The following is a 17651-nucleotide window of genomic DNA, read 5'->3' on the forward strand; positions in this document are numbered from 1 at the left end:
CAAAGTAGCTGTAGACATTTACCAGTTCCAAGAGGGCAACGAAAATTCTCCCTGCTCCAAACCTCCCCCCACTCACTGCCAGACGCTGGCTTAAATGCCTTCCAATGTAGTCTCTAATGAGCTCAAGATTAATGAAAAGGAGCATTTCAGAAATTAAACATACGGTTTTTTAGAATATTAGAAAAGTAGTTTCTAGATTTATAGGGATTTCAAGCTAGAAGAAATCATCGCGTACATCTAGTTCCAGCTTCCTCCCATACATACATTTTACAGACGCGATAGGTCGCTGGGTCCCCCAGGTAATAATAAGTGATTGGTAGAAGGTCAAGTAGCAAATTAATGGCGTAAAAATGCTGGTTTCTAACTCTCTGTTTAGAGGTGTTTTTCTCACTGGTGAGCACTCGTTGCCTGTACCCATAAGGGGTAAGGGAAGGGCCTGGTACCTTTTACTGGAGGGTGAGTTCCAGTGCCAGGGGCAGCAGGAAGGCTGGGTGGGCGACAGAAAAAAGGTCTAGGGAGTGGCACATTCTGGATCTGTGCTGGGCACAGAAGTTTGCTCTTTTGCCTACTTTGGCTCAAAGGACAAGGAAAGTTCAATGCCATCAACACACCACCCATCGTACAGCAGCTTGCTCTTCTCCTGGATCTAGTGAATTTGCAGGTGAACCATACGGCCAGTGACATACCATCTCTTCTGCTCACACACAGCACGGCGCCCTGACGCCTGGGAAGGGCAGGGTTCATCACTCACTCACAAGGCGCAAGGCGCAGGGGCACCGGACGCTCTTAGACCGTCACCTGTGTGTTTAGAATTGTTTCGGGTTTCACGAGGGGCAGTTGTTACCCCGATATGGAGCTGCATCAACTCAATTCTGCATCAGGCTAGTGTGTTTTCATGGAAACCATACTAAGCAGAGCAAGAAGTAAAGAATTTCTACCGCCTGAAATTGACCTCAAGTGGCTTAAGGTTGTTTTCGGTTCCCTTCCACTTAGAAGTGAATCTGTCCCTTCGAAAAGACTATTATTGATCCTTCATTTCCCCTAATATCTGGGGTTTTAGTTGGGCTTCAGCTATATCTAAAAACCAAGTGGGTGAAATTTCTCCTGATGCGATCCAAACCACTCTTTTCTTTTTCCTCATAATTACAAGCCATCAGGTTTTCATTTGAATTTTGTTTTTGAGGATGACTTTGCGCTATGTTATGTTACCTTCTGGCATTTAGTGTTGTTGGCATTTATTGGATTTCTGGGAATAGTATAATAAAAAATGATAATATCAAACACCATTAATTAGGTGTCAAAGTAATCACACTGTTTCTCATTTTAATTACAATAGAAGAATTCAAGTTAATTTGCTTATTTTACTATAGTAATATGTGATTAAATGTTGATAAACATTTAAAATCCGTAGCAGACAGAGGACAATTATAAAACATCCTCACTTCACAAGAAAATCCGGGATATTAATCAATTTGTTTAACTGGCTAAGCAGTAATAAACACAATGTGCTAACATCTCTTAGCAAATAGATTTTTTGTAAACAAGCTGCTTCCAAAAATATTTTATGAGCCGTCGTCGTCGTTAACTTTCAAAGATGCTATTGTTTGTGTTGGAAACCTTGGTGATCCATCTCGCACAGTGTGGCTGGAATGAAGGGCCCCTGAAACTGCTCAATAAGAACAACCGGGGAGGGTCCTGTGAAGTCATGACCCTTGGAAGGTGTTGGTTTACAAAGTGTGAAGTGGGCGATTCACCAGCTGCACCCAGGAAGCAGCGCTGAGAATGCCTGTGGCTAGGAATCGAGGATGTGTCATTTTAAAGGACACCACCTCCACTGCAGACACACAACTTATCTGGCTTCACTTCAGTGACAGGGGAAAAACTCCTTAATTTGGAATATACTTGAGTATTTCAACAGAAGATTATTACAGTGAAAAGCAATTCATTTTTCTCTCTATTGTTTTACATTTTTGGACTGTTTTTTAGGGCTCCAACCTCAAGGACAAATCCACTAAGGACTATGCTCAAAATGTGAGGTGCAAAATCTTAAGCCAAGGCCATGTATTCAGAGCCCACTGCGGGGTTTCCTGGCCTTCAGGTGTGGACCTGGAGAGGGAGAGGATCTTGGCATTACCACTCTCCTACGAAGCTCATGAAACAGAACTTATTCCGGAGAAGCTGAAAGAGTTAAATTAGCAATTGCAGGGCAAGAGCAAAAGAGTTGGGTGTCAAGAGTTTTAGGATTTTTTTTCATGTTGTTATCAACGATCTATTTTCTTAAAAATGTCATTTCACTATTTCTCTGCTTCAGTTTCTCCATACAATGGATATACTAACTTTAATTCCCATGTTCCCAGAGAGGCAATGGTGGAAAGGTATGTTGATAAAAGCTCTTTGACTTCCTTAGAAAGAAAGCAGGCTTTTGAAAAAATTCCCCAAGAAAATATTTAGATACTCAGCAATACTGGGTTAAAGTCTCTAAATTTTTGATCACTTTAAAAATAGCTTTTTGAGGTGAAACGTATTAGTGTATTGTGGGTGTAAATATATTATGCATATACCTTTTCTCTGATTACAAAGTAAAGAACAAAGATACTAAAGTAAGGAATTTTAGGTCTCGATATTCAGTGAGATACAGATGCTTTCATTAAATAAATCATTTCCCTTAATTGGTAGTATTTTTTGGTCTCCTTCCACCCTACTTTGATTGACACTCTTATGCATCTGTTCTGCAGGGGTAGGAGCAAGACTGTTTGAAGTTTAAATCCACGACACCCTCTGTAGAACAGTGGCAACCTGATCAGAACAGTGATGAAGCAGAAATGCTTTTTTTCCTGATAAACGGCCAAATTCAGTCTCTTTCGAAAAATGAACACACACACACACACACCCTCCCTGTACTCAGAGCTGAGGCTTTCCTTCTACCCCCAACTAATAAAATCAGGAGGCTGCAACGAGGCCGAGCGGCAGGCAGTTTGATGTCCTCAGCAGGATACGGGGAGTCAGAAGTGGCGCTGTAAATCCAGAGCGGGGCTTCAACACTGTGTTAAGTGTGGCCTGAGTCTCAGAGATTTCCCTTTGATGCAAGTTCAGTATATTAATGGGAAAAGCATTCACTTTTATTTGTCTGTACTGTCTGCGACAGCAAGGCTACCTCATTTAGCCTGGGCCAACATGAAAATACACAGAGAAGCAATCTGTTGCAAATTAGCACAGCTCCCCTTTCATTTACTAGCTAGTAATTGGAAGGGGTTAAGAAAGTGTAACTTATCGGACCACGTGAGAGTATCTGCTTGTGTGGACAGCGAGCCTCCACTGAATTTCCCTAGGAGCCCCGAGGCAATAAGCCCTCCTCAGGCCCACGTGGCCTGAAAGACACGGCCGGTGCGTGTGAAATGCGTGCTCCCTGTTAGGTCTGAGGCGCCCTGTTTCCTCGGCTCCCGGGGCAGGATTCACGCCCATCAGGACCTTACCTCTCTTTAGATATGTTTTTACTCTCCCGCTTCCAAATCGTCTTGAAGTCACTGCAGAACTCGTACCACACCATAAACACGTAGTTGGGGGTGATCTCCTTCTCACCAGACTTTGGCTTCATCCCAAAATATCCCACTGTCGTTTCGAAACTGCAACAGGGAGGGGGGAGAAACAGTGAGGCAGAGGGTGAGAAACTGTCAACACCGTTGGGGTAAGGACAGGGGGCACTGGGGGCGGTTCCCACATGTCCATTCTCTGTCTCCATTATTGCGGCTTAGCCTAAACCCCAGAAAACCTCTTCGCTCAAATCCGTTTTCCAAGAAATTCAACTTGACCAGGGACACTTCTGGACATAATCTTATCCATATACAAACCAGCAGGTATAATTCCAGGGGGTGTGTAGGTAGAACTTTTTGGGTTTGTTCTTCATCTCCGACCTATGGCACGTATACCTGCTCTTCATCTGAAGTGTAATGTGACAAGGAACACTGCTGACATATTGATCCTGTAGCATTACACAGTGGTCGGTCAGAGAGCCCACTGGGAATGATTAATCTGTGGAGTGTTTCATGGAAAATCAAGACCATTCTCTTCTTATTCTGGTACCCGCTGGCTTTGTAATCCGGGGCCAATCACTCAGCATCAGACTCCATCTTCTCAAGGGTAAAATAAGAGACTGAGACTCTACGATCTTTAAGGCAGCTATATTTTAAAGCTTTATGTGATACAAAAATACAAACCACCAATGTACAAAAATATATGTATAATTGAGGGCATAGCAAGGTTTGGGTGGAAAATCATCTTTGATCTTAGTAAATAATCTCCAGTCTGGTCCAGGATTTGCAAAGTAGATTCCCAGATATCACTAAGAACCTCCTGACTACCCCAATGAGGTTCACTGCACACCAGACTACCGGGCCTCCCAAGCAGCCCTTCTTGGAGGCACTAGCTTTGCAGCAATTTATAGCTCTGCACTCAATCTTTCTACCCACCCACCCCCACCCACCCCAAGCCTCACAAGCTCATTTGCCATGAGCAAGAACACTTAAATAAATGGCTCTCTTTTCTAGGGTGTTGGAAACTAATCAAAGCAGGAATGGCTGGCCAGGTTTATTACTACTCAATCCTCTATCATCTGTTCAGACACAGCATTTTTTGCGGCCATCCTGAATACTGAGTTCCTAATGGAACTCTATTCAATGGTGATTGTAAAACCTCGAAGCCCCGTTACTATTACGGAGCATACTTTCATCTCGTTCTCAGTTATTGGCCAATATGTATCTCATAAGATTTTATCACATTTCACAGATGAACTGTTAATTGATTCCATGGCTATGATTAGGCGAGATCCAAGCTGGAGCTGCAGCTCTGAGCCCCATAAATTCTTTGTGCTTCTGTAAATAATAAATCTGTTTTTAATGCAAATTAAAACTACTGGTCAGGGAATTTTGGTTCCCAGTTATTAAAAGACTAGAAGTGTATAAGTGGAGAAAGGCAATAACTGCAGTAATTTCTTAAGGGACTCTCCTATAATACCAAACATACATATTTCGGTATAAAACCAGCAATGGAAGAAAGTAGCAATGTCCACTTTCATCCAGGTAGGACTCCTCATTCTGTGGCAGGAAAAATACTGATAAAACCAGAGCATACTCTACGGCATTTAGTTTTATCTCATTCAAAATGAAAATTATATTTATTGTAGCATGGAAGTACATAAGAGTAGGAACAGGCCATGGTTTTCTTATAGAGTCCTGGGGCTTTCAAATTGGAAGAGACTTACAGGTGAACTCATTTGATGTTCTTATTTTGCAGATGAGAAAACAGAGACCGAGAAAGACTGAATGTCCCTATTTATTGGCAGAGTTGGGCCTATATTTTGGGTCCTCTGATTCTCAGGGAAATGCGTTTTCCCCTCTATCCTTCTGTGGCTAATGCTCGCTGACACAGGCATTCAAGAAATTCAAGTTATTTTTTTCCTGTTTCTACTTTAGACAGTTTGCCCCTGTATCACACATAATGTGCATTCCCCAGCAGAGCACATCATTACTTTTCCTCTTCCTTATATACAGACACATATTTATTTGTGCATTAAAGAGAAGAGAAAGTCTTTCACTCTGAGTCTTCCTACTGTCTGGCAGGTACAGTGAGGGGCACAGAAGCCCCAGTCCTGGTGCGTCCTGGGTCACCCCACCACCTCTGGCCTTACATGGAGTCTAGACTGGGAGACCAAGACCTTGCGCCTGCTGGTGCAGTGGCAGAGAATGACAGCACTGTTTGGGGGAGGGGAGGCATCACAGCGCTGGAGGGAAGCCTGTCATCATCTGTGGGCCTCGCTTTTCCCAGCTCTACACTGATGCTAACCACGTACTCTCACCACCACCCCTCTGGGGAGCTGTGAGGTCCTGCTCACTAACCCTCAGAGGGGGTGAAAACTAAAGGAAAGGCAGAACTTCAGCATTTTTCCCCCCTGTGTGTTTTGGAAACGAAGAAGGCAAGCGAGCCTCTTCAGAAGAACCAAAGTAAACAGAGTGGCAGAGAATGGCCCGGCCTTGGCACTGCAGCCCTGACGGAGGGCGAGCTGCTCCGGGGATGTGCCTTAGCTGACTTCAGTGCTGCCCCTTTGTTCAAGGAAAAGTTAAAAGCTAGTCTATGAACTATCTGATAAAGTCTAGACTACTGTCCTCCCCAAATAAGACTCTCTTCCTTTCAAATACAATTTCAATTCAGGGAAGACTGATGATTGAAAACCTTCTGAAATTTGGGCTTGAAAATGATCGATCTTAAACAGCCAGGAGAATTTTCTCCAACAGACAAAGGGGCAGTCATGGGTTTTGAAACTTCTGTTTGTCAGCAGATGGCTCTAAATTAGCTTTCAACTTTTAAAAGTGGACAGATTTCTGATCGTGTTTCACAAAACTTTCTCCCTTCGCTCTAAACTATTCCCGGACTCCTTTTCTCCCTGCTGCAATTCCTCGTCTGATTTGTATCTTTCCAGTTCAGCTAAACATTTTTTAAAGTGCAGACAATGATTATATCGCAGAGCCCGTGGCCAACTGAACGCTTTTACTTTTGCCGTACTGAGGGGCCAGCGCAAAACACATCCGCTGATTGTTTTACATGCGTGCCTTCAGAAACTGCTTAGGAAAAGCAAATACCCCTTCGCCTCAGAGTAAATTGTTTCTCTTGAGAATAAAACTTAAGAATTTCCTAAATCTCACACGAATATTGCAACACTGACCACCAACCTCCTTAAAGAGTGTAACCAAACAACTGTGGTTTCTACATTAAAGATGGGATCGGACATATTTCATGTATGACATGAAAGCTGGACTACCTTCACCACAAAGTCACGGAAAACGCTGACAACCAGAATTTATGACCCCCCTCAGCATGGCTAATGTGCAGCAGCAGCTCCGGCCCCTCGAAGGTGGGCCCCCTGTTCCTTACGCAAGAATCTTGAAGTATTAGGAATTGGACATCCACCCCGGAAACTGAATTTCTGTTTGGCCTGATACCCATGTGCCCTTGTTGAGGGTCTCTTTTCTACATGCTGATTATTTCTATAACACAGACGTACTGCTTTTGCACACCAAGGAAGAGAAGCTTATTATAGGGATAAGGCCAATAAGGGGGCACAGAAATCTAAAAACACAACCATGTGACCGTCCTGGTTTTCAAAGATGATCATGTGAAGCTGATAATCATGATTCAAGAATATGTCTGCACTTAGAAAAATGCAGGAGTGGCCTTAACCTAGCTCTCACCTGCATTTTAATTTTATTGGTTATAGTGGAGAGCAGGGCAAGATGCTGGGACCTGGCAAAGCAGAGCAGACGATGCTGTCTTCAAGCTTTCAGAACCCTCAGGAGGAAAATGGTTCATTTCCAGAGTTTGTTCATTTGTATTTAGTGAACTCTCCTTACACGTTTGTAAAGCCCATTTTTCCGTACATGTGTTCCCTGCTCTTATCTCTCACTTAACTTTCTAGCACTTTTAGAATTGTACCAGCAAGATTTATCTCAATTCTTTGTGCCGAGTGTGAGAATGCCTCAGTATATTCCCAGGCTCCCCTCTAAGAGAGAGGGATAGCCAAGCTGGACAAGAAAAGCTCTCTGAGGGACCACAACCAGTGACCACTGGCCTCTACCACTCTGATGGCTATTGAGAGAAGAGCAAATAAGAGGCTTGGATAGGGGAGAGGTTGAACAGAAGACCTCGGAGTCTCTGACAAATTCTTGGGGAGTTTTCCATGTATAGAGGTCATTCCCTTCTCCCCACGATATCCTCTAGGCTCGGGGGAAAGACATGATAAGTCTCTTAGGTGTTTGTAATAATTGGTTGAATCTAGTTGTGATACTAAGAAGCATCACACTGTTCCTGACTTTTGTGGTTCAGGAACAGAGTGACGGAGGAGAGGCAGACAGGTAGAAATAGCATCATGACATATGAGTCACTTCCGAATGATCTCCTGCCTTTTTTTTTTTTAAATCTCCTGCTTCTTGAGGAAAAATACTCCCAAGTCCTGCTACAGTGTTTTCACTCCAGCTCTCCACAGACTGCTGTTGTTCATGGACGCACAATCTTAACAAATGGGGCCAAAGGAATGGCCAGTCAGACATTATGCTAATGAAATAGGCCAGTTATAAAAGGAATAATACTGTATGATTCCACTTCCATGAGGTAACTACCTAGAGTAGTCAAAGTCACAGAGACAGATATTAGAATAGTGGTTGCCAAGGGCTAGGGGAAGGGAAATGGGGGAATTAGTATTTAATGGGTCCAGAGTTGCCTTTGGAGAAAATGAAAAAGTTCAGGAAATGGGTGGTGGTTATGGTTGCACAGCAATGTAGAATGTATTTAATAATGATGATGATGATGATAATAATAATAATAATAAAATGGCCAGTCAAATAAAGAACCGGAGCCAAGTTAGAGCTGCTTACCTTTTCTGTGCATTCTCCAAGTGACTTTCTTCCATTTTATGCTCTTTTTTGGCTGTGAAAGAGAAATAGTTATGATTAAAACTATTTTCTTCCATCATATTTTTTGCATAGTATTCTAACTTTGATTATACCCATTTGTTGTCAAAATGAGTCTGAATTCAGGGGTTGGCACCCCCTGCCATAAGTCCTGGAAAGGGCACTGAATTCATTACATCTACCATCACTGCTTTTTTTCTTTTCTTTTTTAAAAAAATCTTCACCAGAGGACATACTTGGGGGGGGGGGGGTGCATTGATTAGTTGCATCCCGTATGTACCCTGACCAGGATCAAATCCACAACCTAGGTATGTGCCCTGACTGGGCACTGAACCTGCAACCTTTTGGTTTATGGGATGACGCTCCAATAAACTGAGCCACCTGGCCAAGGCTCGTTGCTGATTTTAAAATGTAAGTTTTATCAAGTTATTCCCATGCTTAAACGCTTCCATCAACTTGCCATCACCCTTGACATAACCTTTAAAGTCTTCTCGACGTCCCAGAAGGCCCTGCAAGTCTGCTCCCTGGCTCCTCTGTGACATTGCCTCTTCTCCTCCACGCCCATTCCTTTCCAGGCTGGCTCGCCACCTTGCTGATGCTTGAGGACACCAAGCACCTGCACTGGGGTCTTTGCAGTTGCCTTTCCTCCTCCCTGGGACACCCTGCCCACAGTCTCTGCATGACCGGCTCCCTCACTCTTATAGGTCTCAGCCCAAACATCACCTTCTCTGACCTCACTAAATAAAAGATCAACCTTTACCATGTGTCCTCCCCTCCCCTCTCCTCCCCAACCTCCTCCTTTTACCTTTCCCCCTGTAGCCTTCATCTACCTGATACACTAATTCATTTGCTCATTTGTTTATTATATAACTGACTGTAAGTTCCAAGAAAGAAGTAACTTCACCTGCCTTGTGTTCTGTTATGCCTTAAACATGGGAAAGTGCCTACATATTAAATAAATTCTTTTAGCTTAAAAATGTATATATTGTCCCTGGCCAGTGTGGCTCAGTTGGTTGGGCATCGTCCTGTGCACAAACAGGTTGCTGGTTTGATTCCTGCTCAGGTTTTGGGTTAGATCCCCAGTAGGGAGAGGGCAGGAGGCAGCTGATCGATGTTTCTCTCTCATAGGTGTTTCTCTCTCTCTCCTCTTCTTTCCCTTCCTCTCTCTCTAGAAAATCATAAACTATTCTTTAAAAAAATGTATATATTGGATATAGGTTGCTTAAAAAGAGAGATAACAGGTTTCCTAAATGTAAAACTTTATATATTTAGACTATGAACATAGGCCAAAGAAGATTGTAAGAATAGTTGTATACTATATTCTCTAAGCCCAGTACATTTCACCTAACAAAAATGATTTCTTTTTATACTGACATGATTTGGCTTTGATAACTATACCATTTTAGGTAAAGTCATAGTTATGGCCATCTTTTGTGGCACAATTCCCCACCCTCCCCAAATCCTCCCAGCAGGAATCTCTGTGAATTATTAGTCTGGTTCTTAGCCAATTAGATACAGAGAAGTGACCTATGTCTCTCATAGGTGACACCAAATTCCCCCAAATGTGAAAAACCTAGTGATCTGTTCTTATCCAGTGACTCTTAATTATGTGCATGGTCAAACAAGAGGAAAATTCTTCTGAGGCCTGAGTGATCTCCCTGGAGGACCTTTGCTGTTCTCCGTCACCAAATGGTTTCTAACTGGCTGCTTGCATGCTGTGTTAAGTAGACTGTGGTCAAGCCGTCATTGCATATAAACTTAGTGACAAGAAATACCCTTCCCAAACTGAATTAAGCATTAGAAAAGAATTTAAATGGCTCTATGAATATGGTTATCTGGGGAAAAACTGTATCCAAATATAAAAAGAGGTACTACTAAGAGCAATGCATACAGTACAACCTCTGAGGGTTTGGGGGAAAAGAGCCCTCAGGAAAATCAGAAGAACCTAGAGATCTCAATTTTTCCGAGGCAAAGGGTCTATGCACAGAAAGAAGAGGTAGCCCCCTCTATGGTGTGACCTGGAAGCTCTCCCAGCCTAAAGTACTTCTCCTTCCACAAAGTGAAATTTCTAACCATGTTATTAAACATTTTCAAGTCTTCGAAATGCTGTAAGCAAAACAAAAAGGCATTATCTGGAAGGAAAATATTTAAAGACTGGTGTTACATACGCAAATTCTAATATCTCCAACAAAAAGGGCAATTATAGGCCAAGTGCAATATGCTAATATATTCTGAAATTTGATCCCTGGCTCCTCAATACTGGAACTGACACAGTCTCAGTACAGGGAGCCAAAAGGGAGTGGTAGGGACATGGGAAGGCCATGCCCCATTCAAGGGAGGGAAGGCACTTGCCACTGTTACCAGATCTCCTACCTCTTTTCAGACAAGCTAGGAATTTTAAATGGATGTTCTCAACTTAAAAAAAAAAAAAAAGTTTCAAACACTCAGTAGGACAAAGAGTACATTCCTGTTGGCCATATCTCACTGCAAGTTCTGACTTAAGCCTTTAATAGCTATTGACATAATGACATAGGTGGGTGTGTTCTTTCATTCCATGAGCCAGACCCTGTCCTAGGTGCTTGAAATCCCCCAGTGAAAAAAGCAGACCAGGGTCCCTATAGAGCCTTCATTCTAGTTGGGAAGATAGACAGTTATACCTGAGAGAATAAGATTAAGTGTGAGTAATTTTTGATAAAGGGCAGCAAAAAATAAAAATTAAAAATCCAGAGCATGAACTGTTGCCTGCAAAAGGAGACTCTATGTGGGTTACTGGATTAGGGGTACCTGGGAAGCCAGAGCATGCCGCATAGGTACTGGGCATAAAAGATCTCGGAGAGACAATGTTTAAGTTGAAGATGGCAAGTCTTACCCACAACTTCAGCTAGCAGTGGCCCTGAATCTCTGTGGGGGATATACCTAGACTTCTATCCTACAAAGCCGCATGGAGAGCAGTATTTAGGTGCTTCTTTTTCAGTTTAAATTTGGAACTACAAGTGTGGTCGGGGTGGGGGAGACGTTGCCAGATACCGAGACCACACCAGGGGAGACAGAGAAATAACAGGCCTCCCCAACCTTGCTCTTCTTTCTCCCCTTTTTTTTCAGAAAAAGGTGTCTCGTTGTCTACAGTGAGTTAAATATAATTATTTTCCAAATTGGGGGACTAAAGAAGCTGCTTAGAGTGCTGATAGCCTCACAGTTTAAGACAATAAAAGCAATAAGTAAAACAAATCAAAAGTACTAAAAATGAGAATTTTCGCTTAACATCAATTGTGTCTTCCAAATGTCTTTATGGAGGCTACTCATACACTGGGACGATGTGAATGTGAATTTCTGGAAGTGCGCAGAGAAAGTTGAGCGGTAAGTTTGCATGATGACACACCTACAGCATATAAGATATTTTCTGTCATTGGTAGAACTGTGTTGCTCTTCTTAAACTTTAATTTTCTCCGTTAAAGAACAATAGTTGTTTTTCATAATTTCGTGTCACAGAGGGAAAACAACAGGGCTTCTTTGGCAGGTTTTTTTGTTTAAGAAATATTTATGTGGATTTTATTTAATCCAGCCTTTATTGAACAAAGACCATTTGCTTTTGTGTAAATCTTTAGCGCCTTGGAATTTTGTTCCCCGGTTAATTTCATGGCCATTGTGTCATTAGTTATCATAAAATCGCCCCACAAAAACAATTCTGAAATTCATAAGTACTGTGGCAAAACCAAGTGAAGCAGAAATGGCCCTTTTCATTCAATGGTTGTAGGCCCAAGGAATGGAAATCAGAACTTGAGATAGCTAAATGCCAAATTTTAAGCCCAGCTCTGCCACTCAAGTGCATGGACAAGTTGCATGTATTCTGTGCTCCAGTTTTCTCCACTGTAAAATGAAGATGATAATTCCTACCTCCCACATAGTTATGAGAGCTACACACAAAGGGAACAGTACTTGGCTGCATCAGAATCTTTGCTGTCAGATCTTTGATGGTTCCACGTCACGCTGCGGCTGGTGGGGGGTTCAAGCTTCCACTGGACAGCTGCTTTGACAAAGTTAAATGCTGGTGTAGCCCAGTGGGAAGAGCTTGGGTTGAATTTCTGCTCTGCCACTTATTAACTGAAAGACCTTGGGGAAGTCACTTAATTCCACTGGGCCTTACCCATAAAACTGGAAAGGTACGACCTACCTTGCAAGGTGGTTGTGACTATTGGATGTGACAGATGTGAGAGGTTAATGTAGCGCATAATATCGCAGCCACTGATTACTAACTGGCTGGAAGCAAGTGCTAGTAATCACTATTCTGGCTCTCTGACTTTGGGGTGAGTAATATAAACTTTCAAGCATAATGCTCTTTTCTTTCTTAAGAATGTCCGCAGCCACACTCAGTGGACAATAATTTTGCTTGTGATAAGTTTAAAGTACCACCTAAAGTAATTTTATTTGCTGTTTCATTTCATTTTGTTTTATTTAATCCTCAGGAGTGAAAGAGAGAAACTGATTTATAATTTTGCAAATACTTGAGAGTTGAGGATGGGGTGAGGGGGTGTAGGTGTGTGTGAGGAGACAGGAGCTTATGATTATTCTCACCTAATTCTTTTTCCCACTTAATGATTATTGCATTATATAACCTCAGATCTGATTAAATTAATCAATTTCCCAATACTAGATGAAAGATAATGATGCAGGGGTCTGCTTTTAAAAGGTGAGTTTTCTGAGAGAAAAGATTCGTCCTTTAAGCTCTAGATTCTATATAGTGATCTATTATGGGTTCCCTATGTGGCACAATAAATCCAGCTTTCTCTGTTGGAATCAACTGTCAACTTAAAAGGCAAACTGAATATAATCGCTATCAAAATACCAATTACATTTTCCACATAACTATAAATTAATCCTAAAATTTATATAGAACCACAAATAACCTCAACTGGCCTAAGCAATCTTATAATTTTTAAAAAATTGATTCTTGGAAAGGAAGAGAGAGAAACATCGATCAGCTGCTTCCGGCACCTGCCCCCCACTAGAGATTGAGCCTGAAATGAGGGATGTGCCCAGACCGGGAATCAAACTGGCAACCCTTCACTGCACAGGTTGACACCCACCAACTGAGCCACACCAGCCAGGGCTAGCCAAAGCAATCTTGAGAAAAAAGAAAAAAGTTGGAGGTATCACTCTATCTGATAGTAAACTATACTATAAGGCTAAAGTAATCAAAACAGCATGGTACTGCCATAAAAAGACATATAGGAACAAAATAGAAAGTCCAGAAATAAACCCACGCTGATATGGTCAATTATCTATGACAAAGGAGGCAAGAATATACAATGGAGTAACAACAGCTCCTTCAATTAATGGTGCTGAGGAAACTGAACAGGTACATGCAAAAAAAATGAAGCTAGACCATTTTCTTATACCATATATGAAAATAAGCTAAAAATGGATTAAATACTTAAATGCAAGAGCTGAAACCAAAAACTTCTACAAGAAAGCATAGGCAATAAACTCTTTGGCGTTGGTCTGAGCAATTTTTTTCTGGATATGTCTCCTAGGGCAAAGACAACAAAACCAAAAATAAACAAATGGGACTATATTAACTACAAAGCTCTTGCACTGTGACGGAAACCATCAACAACATAGAAAGGCAACCTACTGAATGGGAGAAGACATTCAACAATGATACACCCGATAAGGGGTTAATATCCAAAATATATAAGAAACTCATACAAGTTAACATTAAAAAAATCCAATTAAAAAGTGAACAGACTGCTGGTGGGATTGTAAATTGGTGCGGCCACCAAGGAAAACATATGAAGGTTTCTCAAAATTTTTTAAAAAAGACCTACCATATGACCCAACTATTTTACTTTTGGGTATTTATATAAAGAAATCCAAAACACTAATTTGAAAATAGTAAGCACCCCTACCTACGTCCATTGCATCATTATTTATAATGTCCAAGATATGGGAGCACCCTAGGTGTCCACTGGTAGATGAAAGGACAAAGAAGAGGTGGTACATATGTACAATGGAATACTATTCGGCCATAACAAGAATGAAGTCTTGCCATTTACAACAACATGGATACACCCAGAGGGTATTATGCTCAGTAAAATAAATCAGACAGAGAAAGACAAATACCATATGATTTCACGTCTATGTGGAATCTAAAAAAACAAACAAATTAACAACCAAGACAGAAGCAAACTCATAGATACAGAGAGTAGACTGATAGTTGTGAGACGGGGGGGATTTTGAAGAGATGGGTGAAACAGGTAAGAGGGATTAAGAAATACAAATTGCCAGTTTATAAAAGTCATGAGGATGCAACGTACAGCATAAGAAATACAGTCAGTAATATTGTAATAACTATGTATGGTCAAATGGGTACTAGATTTATTGGGTGATCACTTCATGAAGTATATAAATGCTAATCATTAGTTGTATACCTGAAACTGATATAATATTGTGTGCCGACTATAATTGGAAAAAAAAGGGATGACTGGATTATGCAACTGCTTCAATAACGTGCTCACTAGCTCCCCCTCTGCCCAGTGGAAGAACACACAGTGCACAACGCTCGGTAAGCCCTGCCCACCCTGGCTCCTGGTGCTGCCCAACAACCTTCCATGCCCCTGCCCATTGCTCCTGGCACTTCGCCTTTTTTTTTTTTTTTAATTTTATTATTGTTTAAAATATCACAGATGTCCCTTTTTCTCCCCAATGACCTGTTCCCCCATCCCCTCCCCCTCCCCAGTCCCTCTCCCCCCCATTGTCCGCGTCCTAGGGTTGTGCATAGATGCATATAAATTCTTTGGTTACTCTCTCCCCCTCCGCCCACCCGCCCCCTCCATCCCTCTGACATTCCTCAGTCTCATCTATGCTTCCATGTCACTGAATCTATTCTGTTCATCAGTTTATATTTTTTTACACCTTTATTTTGGGCACACTGCTTCCTGTGCTTTGAAAACCTCTTGCCTTTCTACTTCCCAAACACCCTCGCTGTAAAAGTCTTTTCTTTCTTCAAAACTCAGGTTTTTGAGTCGCCTCCTGCGCGAAGCCCTCTGCAGGGGCCCCTGCTCCAGGGCAGCGGCTCTTTGCGCGGCTCCAGCGCCCTGCGCTCGCGTCAGCGGGACAGGGGCTGAGCGCCTCCGCCGGCAGGCTGCGCGTCCCACCGGGCTCCGAGCTTCCCGAGGCGGCGGCCAGCCTTTACTCCGGGTGTTCCTCTCAGCTAACACTGAGTGGGTCCTCCACTTCCCTGGCAGATTATAAACTGACAGCAAGGGACCCGCACGACCCAGTCCCTGCTCACTATCTTCCCACTGGGGGACCAGGGCCCATTTCCCGGCACAGTAATTTCTAATCTTCCATTTTCTTTTTGCAACAAATAAAAAGGAGTCGAGCAGAGAGTACTATTTATCATCCCGCTACATCCTGTTTTAGGCTGATATCTTATTTAGATTAATAGATCACAGGCACAAATAACATTAACTCTTGAGTTTCATCTTATTCAGAGTGAATTTTTAAAACACAGGGTAGGGCAAAAGTAGGTTTACAGTTGTTCTTTTGGAAAGTAATACAATTAATAAATAATAATACATGAATAAACTGTTTTGCTTACTCACAACTGTAAATCTACTTTTGCCCAGCCCCATATAGTAATTATAAAAAATGTAAAGTTTTTGCAAGTAAAATTACACTTCCAGAAATATTCAGATTAAGACTATTCATCACCTAAATATACTACAATAACCAAATTTTATTCTCAAGAAGGTGGCATTCATGCACTTGAAAGCAGCTGAAGGAGGTGGTCACTCTTCAGAGAAAGTGGGGGTTTTATGCCCAACAGAATTGAGTCATATTTACGGGTACCCCTTTGGGAGGTAGTAAAATTGTAAAATGAGGGGAAGGGATAGAGGTTGGAATATCTTCCAAGTATTCTTTACACAGTCTATTACACTTTAATATACCATGGTTTATAGACCTGACATGGTTGGTATAAACCAACAGGACGCACAGTAAAGAAGCTGTTTTTATTACAGCTCTCCACATAGAGGAGCCAGGTGATGCTAGCAAGGAAACAAAGGGACTGCACTCCCCTTCATGGGGCATCCATCTGATGACATGGCAGTCACCTTTCATCCTTACACAATTGCCCCACCATGCGCTTTCCAGGAGAAAAGAGTGCTTTCACCGCTCAGGCACCAGCACGCTGACGATGGAAACAGGGATGCCTTTTTAACACTTATCTGAGAGGAGAGGGGGAAATATAAATATGTGGAACCCCTGGGGTTTGGAGAGGTCATACCCTTACATTTTTTTCTCTTGGTATGCTTGCCCACAAAGGATGATATCCTCCCAGCTAGTCTTCCTCTCATTACTTTTCCTGGTTATGGTTAAATTAGAGGAACAATCATTGCTGGTCTTGTCAGAGAGTTTGCATTTGCAAATGTCTAGCTGGGTGGTAAATCTGAAGAGCATAAGGGGCGATTTGTGAGATTTTTTGGTATAAATTGGTATAAGGTTATGTAAAGTCATGATATCAAGATTCCCAATATATGGGTATAATTGGATTTCCAGGGCACCTGTTTGGGCTAAAGTGGACTAGAAAGCTCAGCCTTTCGATGAAAGTACCAAGTAGAAGACATTGTATTAGAAGACTTTGAAGAGGTCTTTAGAGTCATAAAATCAAAGGAACCCAGATAAAAGGAGCCTTAAAAGTCATCTAGTCTAACTCTCAGGCTGATGCTTGAGCCAAGATCCTCTTGCGTTCAATCAGACTTTCCAGATCTCATCTTTTTCACCCTTTTTATCTGCCATTTTTTAATGCCCTTTAGAAACGAACTCAAATGTTTTTATGGGCATCAAAGAAAAGCAAAATGCTGGCATCACCTAACTTGGGCACCTACGGCCTTTCTCAACCAAAGTTCTCCTGAACTGCAGAACACAAAGCTGATTTGAACAGCTACTCCCTCAGTCTCCTGCCCCGTGTGCACGTAGGTCTACCATTCCAGATGCTTAGGGAGATGTCAACTCTTTACACACAATGGTGGCCTTACAGCGATAGGGCTTCATTCTCTTAGAAAAAGTTGAAAAGAGTCCTGATGCAATCAAGCTTACAAATGACTTACGATTTTAAGTTACTTACACTTTTATATTTCTAAGTCAAGGCATGATAATATTCAATACCTCATAAAATATCTTATTGCTATAATA

The 17651-nt window shown here is 42.0% G+C and overlaps 1 protein-coding gene across 2 annotated transcripts in view; it reads right to left on the minus strand.

Moving 5' to 3' along the window:
• Nucleotides 1–17651, minus strand: part of FMN1 (formin 1) — a 341600-nt gene that overhangs the window by 24662 nt on the left and 299287 nt on the right. For both annotated transcript variants that reach the window (XM_087822443.1, XM_087822447.1), the window contains 2 exons: nucleotides 8421–8472; nucleotides 3474–3623 (listed from right to left, as the gene is read on the minus strand). In XM_087822443.1, the coding sequence (XP_087678569.1) occupies nucleotides 3474–3623; nucleotides 8421–8472 (202 nt within the window). The remainder of the gene's footprint in view (nucleotides 1–3473; nucleotides 3624–8420; nucleotides 8473–17651) is intronic.

The sequence above is a fragment of the Miniopterus natalensis genome, chromosome 1, assembly GCF_054644295.1.
Source record: "Miniopterus natalensis isolate mMinNat1 chromosome 1, mMinNat1.hap1, whole genome shotgun sequence".
NCBI lineage: Eukaryota > Metazoa > Chordata > Mammalia > Chiroptera > Miniopteridae > Miniopterus > Miniopterus natalensis.